The sequence below is a fragment of the Eleutherodactylus coqui genome, chromosome 6, assembly GCF_035609145.1.
Source record: "Eleutherodactylus coqui strain aEleCoq1 chromosome 6, aEleCoq1.hap1, whole genome shotgun sequence".
Classification (NCBI taxonomy): Eukaryota; Metazoa; Chordata; class Amphibia; order Anura; family Eleutherodactylidae; genus Eleutherodactylus; species Eleutherodactylus coqui.
Window position 1 is genome coordinate 104,958,879 of NC_089842.1, and position 11,479 is coordinate 104,970,357.

At 41.9% G+C, this 11,479-nt stretch overlaps 1 protein-coding gene across 5 annotated transcripts in view; it reads right to left on the reverse strand.

The window, feature by feature from the left end:
- The window catches only part of ACOT7 (acyl-CoA thioesterase 7), a 176,990-nt gene that overhangs the window by 152,775 nt on the left and 12,736 nt on the right, over nucleotides 1-11,479 (reverse strand). For 2 of the 5 annotated variants that reach the window (XM_066607327.1, XM_066607328.1), the window contains exon 2: nucleotides 4,884-4,999. The exons of 2 other annotated variants lie outside the window; for them this stretch is intronic. In XM_066607327.1, coding sequence (XP_066463424.1) covers nucleotides 4,884-4,933 — 50 coding nt within the window. In that variant the 5' untranslated portion in view covers nucleotides 4,934-4,999. Of the gene's footprint in view, nucleotides 1-2,702; nucleotides 2,746-4,883; nucleotides 5,000-11,479 lie in introns of those variants that run through there. One more of the 5 variants, XM_066607332.1, reaches the window with a different exon arrangement.

Consider the following 11,479-nt stretch of genomic DNA (forward strand, 5'->3'; position numbering starts at 1 on the left):
TGTGACTGCAGCATATAAAGGGCTGTCACTGCAGCATGTAAAGGGCTGTCACCATCGGACCCCCGGAATGTGATCAGGGGTCCTGATGGGTCCCTGTGGAAGTCCCCTAAAGGGACAAAAAAAAAAAAAAAGTAAAAAAATTATAAAAAAAATAAATAAAAACACTTGTCTCCCTTTACTTTGTAAAAAATCAAAAATAAAATCACACATGTGGTATCCATGCATCGTAATGACCCAGAGAAGGAAGTTAATACATTATTTAACCCCTTAATGACATGGCCCCTTTTTTTCTTTTTTCCCCATTTCTTTTTTTCCTCCCCCCTGTTTAAAAAATCACAACTTGTCCCGCAAAAAACAAGCCCTTATATGACCATGTCAATGGAAAAATGAAAAAGTTATGGCTCTTGAGACGCAACTGCAAAATTAGTTGAAATTCAATGATTAGACCATTTTAAAAAACCTGCCCTGGTGGGCACGACAGGGTGGTAGGAAACCCGCCACTCAAGGGGTTAATACAGGATATCAGTCTTTTGCCCAGTTAGCATGTGATAGCTACACAGAAGTAGGAAACAGAGGAGAGGTTCTAGTTGGCTGCAGTAATCACTTCGCAGTCTGAAATCACCATTTGCACGGTCTTAAGTCTGTTGCTGGGGGACCAGTGTCACTTGCACACGGCATTGTCTCGGGAGTCTCTTCTAGCTGAACCCATCCAATCTCCCACTCACCTGCACACTACTTCCTGCTCCTCTCCCACCTTACCCAGCTACTCTGTCTTCGCCTCTTAAAAATAAAGTCTCAGAGTGAAACAACATTGACATAGAACTTCAATAAACAATAGTACACCACACACCCATTATATGCAACAGATAGATACAAGTTGGAGACCACTACAGAATGTTACGTATTTTCAGACTCCCACACACACACACATAATAGCCATAGCAGGGACTATACCTTTTCACTTTAGAATTAAGATCCTGTGAGAGGAGTACCACCCTTGGGAAGCCCAGAAATCCTAAAACTCGCAACATGTTGAGCGTTCTTGTGATCACAAACAACTGGGTGACTTGTATCCTGTGGACTATGATACACCACAGAATTCAATCTGCAAACATATTTGTCCAAACACAATGCAGCATCTCACGTCCCATTGTTGAGCATTGCTCACACAGGGATCAGTAGCTGTGGAGGAGGAATTTCATCTAAGAGGTTTTACCTGGAATGCAACAAAAGCCCTTCCAAAAACTATCTGATACCCAAGAGCCGCAACCCCAGAAATAAAGGGGGTTCCAGGAATAGTCAAGTAGGCAGGAAATTTTAGAGAATCCGAGGAGCTGATTGAGACGAAACACATTTTGCAGTCCACATATCACCTTTTGCACTAATTCAGGTGGGATATTAAGTATGACCTATAAATTGAGTAATATTTCACTTTCTTGCACTGAATATTGCAGTATAGGCTCCATTCAACAATGGAAGTCAAAAGTGTGCTCTTTTGGCCTCTATTTGGCGGGTATATGTTAACATATCTACTTTGCTGCCATATGGAATAGAGCAGTCTACTGTACTACTCTATACAGAAGAAAAGGGACATAGTATTTTAAGTAAGGGAGTCTGTGGGCAATGGACAACTATACAGTATAATCTGGGAACACTCCTGACTTACACTTCTGGATGACAATGCAAAATACGGTGTGAAAGCAGCCTTCCTGAAACATTGCAAAACAGTCTACATTATAATCCATGAGAAGTCTAATGGTACTCTACTCATACATCTTCAATAGCTGACCGCCATTTGTCCCAGCTCCCCCATGCACATGAACACTCGGTTTAGCTGAGCGTCCACGTGGTTTCAATAGGGAGAGTGAAGAAGGAATTTTTTCACATGACAGCCAAGGTCTAACATAGAAATGAAGAAGTATAAAGTAAAACTGCAGTAGATTTGTCATTTTTGTAAATACACTGTGTGAATAAGAATTCATATTACTCTATTCTCTGACTGCAAACATTTGGTCCGCCGCATTGCAAAAAGCAATGTCACAAGAGCAGAAATACTAAATATCTTGCAGATCCCTTCCCCCAATAGCCGAATTTCACCTTTGTATGACTAATGTTTCTAGCAGTTTTTTTTTCTATCTGGGCCCAGACCACTATGAAGACTCATGGGTCTGCTCTGCCCAATCTCCTCATCCTACTGCTACCCCTAATGCTCCTCTTAATAAGCCCCCTATACTGCAAGTGCCCACTCTGTGGCCCCACTGCTGGGCCCCCAACCCCTAAATCCTGAAGCTCTGTACATTACCTCTGAGTTTACTATGTCTGGAGCTGTTGGTAAGAATTGGGTTATGCTGCATAGCGCATGTCATCTGGCACTACTGACTGCAGGCAACATACAGAGCTTTGGCAGCAGGGGGAGGAAAATGAGGACATGTTTGCTGCCTTCCTGGATGGCTGGACAGACCCAAAATCCAGGACTGTCCCGCTGGGATTGTTAGGGAGGCAACAATAATATGGAATAATATGGAATATGGACATGGAAATGTGTCTGTATTAAAGCCATCTTAAAGCAGCTTATTTCTGACAAATGAGAAATACATTTCTTCATAACTTCACTTAAAATATTCCTGTTATTTTTTGTGCAGCAACTCTATTCTAGTCAATTCATTCATGCCTAAATTGGAGTTGCTGCAATATGGACCTACCAGAAGCAACTGCATTCTAGATGCAAACCTCGGGACGATTCCAAACACCAACATAAGGAAAGAAAAAAATACAAATTATGATGGCTATACACAGGGCCACTTTAACCATAGGGCACATGGCGCAGTTGCACCAGGCTGAGTGAGGCCCCAGACACTGCTTCTTACCAGTGCAGCAGAACCAGTGAGAAGCCCTTTTGTCGGAGTAGAAAACAAAAAACCTTCATACTCACCTGTTGAACTCCCCAAGCTGCTCCAGCCTCTGCTCCCTCTTACATACGGGTAGAATATACGTTCCAGACACATGACCAGTGCTGGCAACCCAAATTCAGGGATTGGCCAGTGCCAGTCACATGCCCGATGCATACTCCCTACCTGTAAGAAGGAGCAGAGTATGAAGCAGCTTGGGGAGCACCACAGGTGAGGAGGTAGTTTTTTTCACAGCACAAATTGCAGGGGCAGAAAATGGGGCAATATTAAATATGGGAGTGTGGGTGGAGGGATGTTATTAACGAAAAGGAGCAAAAGGGAAAACTTAACTATAGGGAGCAAAAAGGGCATTAACTATGGGTGAGGGCAAAAAAAGTGGCAATATTACTCATTGGGGACGAAAAGGCAGCATTATAAATTATGGCAGGAGAAAGGGGGCATTGTTACTCATTGGGGCAGAAAGGAGGCATTATTAATTAAGGAGGTAGAAAAGGGGGAATATTAATTATGGGGGCAGAAAAGGTGACATTAGTAGTTATGGAGTGGGGTGGTGGGGGTGAAGGGGGCATTATTACTCTTGCTGGCAGAAAGGGAGCCTTATTAATGATGGAGAAAGAGATTACTAGGGCCTGACGTAAAAACTAGCTGCAAGAGTTTCTATGCTCTTCCTCTAGCAAAAGTTGGGAGGTATGATCTCACTGCTGCTTTTTTTGTCTTAAAAAAACAAAACAAAGAAGGCATGCCTTAATCTGTTAGGGTCTTTTCTGTTCCTGAAAACCAGGCCATCATGTCTAGGAGGGATTTCTACTTGTGACAACTTTGCACTGGGCTCACCAATCTGTTAAAACTTTCCTGGTTATACAACATGTCTGGTCTGTCTACATTTACAAATGACAAGGAGTCAGTATAGTAGCCCCAAGAAACATACCATATATACTCGAGTATTAGCCGACCAGAGTATAAGCCAAGTCAATAAGTTTTACCACCAAAAAACTGGTAAAACTTATTGACTCGAGTATAAGCCTAGCTGTAATTGAGTATATACTATGTAAAGAAAAAATGCAATACTCATCTCCCAGCCTGTGTCTGTGTCACCGGCGCAATGGTCTCCCCGGCGGTGCGGCAAGCTGCTTGGGACTTCTCCCCGCTGTCATCTCTCTGGTCAGCTTTGAATTCCCCCGCTGTCAGCGCTGTGTAAATAAGCGCTGTGATTGGATCGAGCGCCAGCCAATCACAGCCGGTGCTGAATAAACCAATCACAGCCATTCAGTGATGTCATCCACTGAATGGCTCTGAATGATCGAGCGCCGGCTGTGATTGACTGGTGCTCGATCCAATCACAGAGCTTACCTACACAGCACTGATAGCAGGGGAATTCAAAGCTGAGCAGGGAGATGACAGCAGGGTGAGTTCTCAAGCAGCTTGCCGCACCGCCGGGGAGACCATCGCGCCGGGGACACAGACGCAGGCTGGGAGATGAGTATTGCGAATTTCTTGTTGGTTTTTTTTTTACCTCACTCGAGTATAAGCCGAGGGGGGCTTTTTCAGCAAATAAAGTGTGCTGAAAAACTAGGCTTATACTCGAGTATATACAGTAATTCCATTTTAAACCAGTGTCCTTAGTTCTATCATCAGACTAGGCAACCATAGGTAGGGGCATAGGAGTAAGGTAGGAGGTCACTTTCCTATTGGCTAAAATAGAACAAAGAATTTTGCACTGTTTGGTTAACAGAAAATATCAAAGAATAAACTGAAAACATAGTTGATAGTCTGGTGAATTCATGAGCAGAGTGCCTCCATCCTTCTACAACAACTGGAGAGGCTCACATGTTGGAGACCTCTGCAGAATACTACGTATTATCTATCTGTAAACATATCTGACCAAACAGCGCAGCATCCCATGTTCTATTGTTGAGCGTTGCTCACAAAGGGATTGGTAACTATGGGGGAGCAATTTCAATGAAGAGGTTTTACCTGGAGTGGAATAGTTCTTCCAAAACGCGTCTAATACCTTGGATCCGCATCCTCAAAAGTAAGGTGGGTTCCGAGGAATGGTCAAGTAGTCAGGAAGTTTAGGAGAATCCTATGAGCTGAATGAGATGAAACACGTTTGCAGTCTCACATATCACCTTTGCACTAATCATGCAGGATATTAAATGCAGCATGTGAGGCGAGTAATATTTAACTGACTGTAACATTACACAATACTAGACTACAACTTACGGGAAATTGGAGCAGCCCTAGGTCACTTCAAGCTACAATACAGTGTATAGGAAGTCTACGAAATCTTTGATTATCTCAATGTCCAGTATAATGTATGGAAAATATAAAATCTTTTGATCATCTCAGCCTGCACTACAATGCATGGGGAGCTAAAAGGCTATGGACACCTTTGGGGTCAATTTTTTTCTTCACTTAATTGCATGTATTTTGGGCTGGCAATCATTTTTTGCAGTAGGATTTAAATAAAAATGTTGCAATTTTTGTCTTCTGCAGCTTCTATATATCACTGTATATGGACACTGCAGTCTAATGCTCAACGGGAGATCTTTCAGTGAGGCTAGACTGATGGCTTTACTTTTTTTTGCTCTCTCCTCTTCTGAACCCTCTTATCAGCTACTTATTACCGTAATAAATTTTATCTATGGAGAGCAAAAAACGGGCATTAATTATGGGGGAAGAGGGGGCAAAAAAAGTGGCAATATTACTCACTGGGCAGAAATCACAGCATTATTAATTATGGTGGCAGAAAGGAGGCATGATTAATTAAGGGGGTAAAGGGGTAATAATTATGGGGGCTGAAAAGGCGACATTAGTAATTATGAGGGAAAAAGAGGGCATTATTACTCATAGAAGCAGAAAAGGAGCCTTATTAATTATGGTGAAAGAAAAGTGGTATTATTAATGATGGGGGCATAAAATGGGGCACTTATAATCTGTGGAGGCACTAAAAGCAACACTTATTGTGCGGTGCCTAATTACCATCTGGAGCACTATCGATTGTGTAGAGATGTGGAAGGTAATAGAAAAGCAAGGGGCCAAAGAGGTCTGTGTATCAAATTCTGCAGAGACAAGTTGTGGCAGAGAGAAGTCATGGTGGCAGTCTGGGCCTGAATAGAGAAGAAAAGAGAAAGCGAATCCAATCAGAGGTGTCGCCACTTGTGATCACTGGAAGTGGAGCACGTTGGAGATCTCTTCCAGCTCCCTGTCTCCATTCAGAGTAAACAGGTAGATGAAGAACTGCCTGTTTAAACGAGCCGACAATCGCTTGGTTTTCAGGTGACCACAAGTGAGTGATTCTTGCTCTGTTGAGTCCTGTGTTTACATGGGATAACAGTCTTCCATAATCACTCTTTTAAACGATTACTCTGCAACTGTCTGTGTAAGCACCCTTATGCTTGGTTTTTAGCTCATCTATAAAACCAAGCAACTGTTGGCCCATGTAAACGGGCAGTTGTTTATCTGTGAACAGCTGCCTGTTTACTGTGAATGGTGGTGGGCAGCTGGAAGAGATCTCTGGAACGCTCTACCTCCATTCACTGAACGACTATCGCTTCTGTGTGCAAGCACAAGAGTAATAATTATTGGGACAGCTGTCAGGCGCTTAGGTGCCCAATAGCCATGTTGTGTAAGGCCATCCTTGGACCAGTGTCTATAAACAGTAATATGTAGCGGCCATGGACTGCGCTATTTGTTCCAGTAAAAAAGAAAGAAAAAACTGAAAGAAAAAAGAAAAGCATTCAATTTTTTTTAAAAACCCATTGAAATCAACGGGGGAAAAAAATCCAGAAGCATTTATTTTTAAATCCATTTATCTGCTTCAAAAACACAGCAGAGAGATGGAATTATAGCTGAAAGTGTGAATGTAACCTTACAAAGCATTAGGGAACAAATCTCTTATTTCTCATCTCATCCAGTAAGCATTGACACAGCAGTAAGCCTATTTGCAAAAGACCTATAAATTACTATATCTAGAATGTTGCAAACCATACTAAAAGCAATAAAGTACTTAAAATAAAATTGTAGAAAATGATGTAATTAGTATTCCGGTTAGAATCAGTTACATACCAGAAATTTGCCAATAGTGCATGTCATGTCCCCCTTTCATCACCATTTTATAGTTTACGTGCAGAATTATCCAGTTCAGTATATTTATCACTGAGATTTATCCCTTTTTTAGTTTATTCTTTTCGTTCCCGCCTTCCAAGACCCAAAACTTTTTAATTTTTCGATTGACATAGCCATATGGGTTTGTTTCTTGTGGAACGAGTTGCATATTTTAATGGTAACATTTAGGCTCCCTGTCCACAGCCGTTACGGAATATTGCCATATTGCGATATTCCACCGCGGGGGAGCAGCTTTCAGTTCTCTGTGGTAAGCCTATCTAACAGATAGGCTCACCGTGGAGAATCGTGGAAAGCGGGGCTGCACTTTCCATATCAACACTATGGAAAGCGTTCACTGCGTTACCCGCGGCCAAATTATCTCTGCAGGTAATTCAATGAATAATCGCCCGTGGACAGGCAGCCATAATGTACCTTAATGGTTATCTTAAAAAGTAAGTAAACTATTTTGCTAAAACAAAAATTGCTTTCCGTTGCCATATTCTGAGGCTCGTTTTTTTAAAATTTTTTTTCATTCATTGGGCTATATGAGGGATCATTTTTTTGCAGGATGACCTGTAGTTTTTTTTCGGAACAGTTCAAACTTTTATGTACATGACAAGCTTGCTTCCAAACATGCTTTTTTAAATTGTTTCGTGATTGAAAAATGTAAATAGTAGAGGGTTTTGAACTTTTAATTTTTATTTTTAACTTTATTATATCTTTTTTGTACTTTTATTTAGTCCCCACAGGGGACTTCAACTTGCGAGCATTTGATCGCTTGTATTATATACTGCAATACAGTATTGCAGTATATAGTGATTTTTGAAGTTGCCTTTTAAGCCCTGCCTTGGGCAGAGCTTGATAGTTGTCTGTTTGTGACAGCCCTGAGAGCCTTCGGTAGGCTTTGGGCTGCCATGCTAGCCCATCAGGATCCTTCGATCGCGCTGTGGAGGATGCTCAAGGTATGTGGAAAGGTGTGTCCCCCCTCTCACTGACTGTTTAAATGTGCCGTGCTCAGCTTCACTGTGGCACTTCAACAATTAATTGTCGCCATCAGACCTATTCTGAGGATAGGTTATCAGCAGTTTTTACCTGGAAAACTACTTTAACTTACCTCATACTTATTTTGACTTTTGCTGAATCAGTCTCGTCGTGAGATAATAAGGAGTTCCGGGGTGAGAGTGCTATGTCTGGCACACTTAGAAAGTGCAGGATAGGACACTGGTCCAATAGTATGGCTGTTACTAATAGGCCTCTGACACACTAAGGTATTTGGGTCTTTGTTAATTCACAAACAGCACACAGACCCCTTATAGCCAATGGGGTTATGCACACTACTGTTTTTCTATGGAGACCGAAAAAACTCATCACCTGTCCGATTCTTGCCTGTATCACGGACGAGACTTTGGACATGCAAATACATGTCAATGTGCGAGCCGTCCATATATTAGTCTGATGCGAGTTGCACCCGAACTACTTGGACGCAACTCGCACACACGATAAGTTTACACCTGGCCATGGGCTCTAAGTTTGCATGGTGCACTACACATATCTGTGTGACTGGCACCCTATACAAGCGTCATGTGTGTGCACGTGCAATACAAAGCAGAACACCTCCCAACGAATGGTAGATGTAAGAGTGGCTGTTTATCAGTACTTTTACCCGTGCTGCCTCCCCCATATAGCATTTTGCCTTTCTGTATGCTGCTGGAACTGGTACTTTTTGCATAAGACCGGCTTTACACGACCGGATTCCTATTGCAGAATCCGCGATTGTCGTCTGTGCATAGGTTCCGCAACAAATCTACGCATTGAAAGGCATGTACTTTAGCTGTTTCCTTCATACTCGAAGATACGAATTGCATATTCCACGAGCGGAGGAAAAAATAAATAAATTGCAGTATGCTCTATTTCGCTGCGGACTCCGCAAGGATGGGCTCCGTTGAAGTCAATGGAGGGCGTCCGACCCGCAGCCCATTGCATATGGGCTACAGGTACCTGTGCCATGGCCTAGCAATGGTGTGGGAAACACAAATATTTGAAATAAAAATCTGTACTGCGCATGACCACCTGCGAGCTTCCGCGATCATTACAGATAATGCAAGTACACAGGGTCACCGACTGATTCCGCATGCTAAATATGGCTCACCCGTGTGCAGCCAGCCTAACAGTGTGTACTAGTGATTTACATTCTGCGATCCCATATAGGAAACACTGCACCCTGCATTACAGGAGCTCAGCTACACTGGCAGTATTCTGACAGGTTTACTAACTGTTTCTAATGCCAACAAGAGAAATTATATATAAAGCTCTGAAGTGTAATACAAGCTGTAACTCAGGATTAATACAAAATAAGCAATGTATGCACACAGTGACTCCACCAGCAGAATAGTGAGTGCAGCTCTGGAGTATAATACTGAATGTAACTCAGGATCAGTACAGGATAAGTAATGTAGTCTAGTGTATGTATATAGTGACTTCACCAGCAGAATAGTAAGTGCAGCTCTGGGGTATAATACAGGATGTAACTCAGGATCAGTACAGGATAAGTAATGTAATGTATGTACACAGTGACTTCACCAACAGAATAGTGAGTGCAGCTCTGGAGTATAATACAGGATGTAACTCAGGATCAGTACAGGATAAGTAATGTAATGTATGTACACAGTGACTCCACCAGCAGAATAGCGAGTGCAGCTCTGGAGTATAATACAGGATGTAACTCAGGATCAGTACAGGATAAGTAATGTAATGTATGTATATAGTGACTTCACCAACAGAATAGTGAGTGCAGCTCTGGGGTATAATACAGGATTTAACTCAGGATCAGTACAGGATAAGTAATGTAATGTATGTACATAGTGACTTCACCAACAGAATAGTGAGTGCAGCTCTGGAGTATAATACAGGATGCAACTCGGTATCAGCTCAGGATAAGTAATGTAGTGTATGTACACAGTGACTCCACCAATAGGGTTGTTTGTTGCCTGGCGGGTAAAATTGGGCCAATTTTCAACCCAATCTGATTATTTGCGAAAAATCGCTGAAAAAAAAATTTGTTTTTCCTAAAGAGGTAGGTATTTGTCTGTGTTCATTCTTATCAATGAATGTTGCCTTGTCTTGCAGTGCTGGAGTTCTACATTCAAAACGGACCGAGGACAACATCTGTAGGGAGGTTTTCAAACTCCATGCAAATGTTGTCCTTGATAAGATTTAACAGCTCTCCTGATATGTCTGTTGTAGTATTCTTCATAAAATAACCATTTTGGGGCATATTGTCTTGAATGTTGCGTTGTTCCTCTGTTATTCCTCCTGTAAATGTATGAATTAACTAACAACTGTGCATTAGCATTCCCTTGTCTACTTGATGCCGTTGCCATGCAATATGACACTGTTCAGTGATAACATCAGAGCATTTAGAGACATATTCTGTAACAAGTTCCAGACTACCAGAATTGCTGGACTACAGGATTATTTTAAAATTCTCCAGGCATGTATATGAATAGATCTTTATAAAACAGAGCGTTACGGTCCCTGACATCGCATTGCTATAATATTACATGAGTGCTTTTAGCTCTTCAGTACACTCAGCTTATTAACTGCTCCATAGGGACTCTGGGAAAAGATGTACTTTGCAGCTCCCCTGATAGCAATTAAGATACGGATATGTATTATATTAATTATAAGGGCCACATCGCTTCAGAGCAGCGTTTCCCTGTAGCCATAAAGGTGGAGAATAGACAATGAAAGGCTTACCACACTCGTTTCAATTATTGTACTATTATATAGTCTACCAGCCAAGGTATATGAACGACTGATATGCCCTTAGCCTACAGCTTGCCATTAGTGTTCTTTAACTAATGGAAAACATTTAAGATGTTATAGTTTAGGTGCACCTGCAATCCACTTCTGCTCTGTACCCCCGTGTATAGTGGCGCTGACAGCGGGCATGCAATCAGCTGACTGGGGCCCTAAGCATCGGTCCCCGCCTATCAACTATTAATGACATATTCTCAGGATAGGTCTTCAAAAGTGTTTTTTTTGGAAACCTCTTTAATATCAGGTCTTAGCTTAGTCTTATCTGTTTTCGGATAAGTTGGCTGTGTAACAGCCAATATAGGACCCGATAACTTCACCCATAGGGTTCTCATCCAGTTTTCTTATACTGCTGAATAGTACATTTGTTTAGGTATGTAGGGGTATGAGAGCAGACAAATGTACCAGCACATAGTGAACACTGCAATATTTATAGCCTGTACTGCAGTTTATTTATAAGCCCGATTCTGGTCTGTTGGGATCATGGTTGAAAGATGGTTTAATGCAAGTTTGTGTGAACTCTACTTATTCTCCAATCCAGTTGGCATGGCAGTCCCATGAAAAACAAGACTGTTGGAAAGTACAGGGATATGACCAAATGCTCTTGCAAAGTCTGTAAAAGGACCCCACCAATCATATGCCATCTA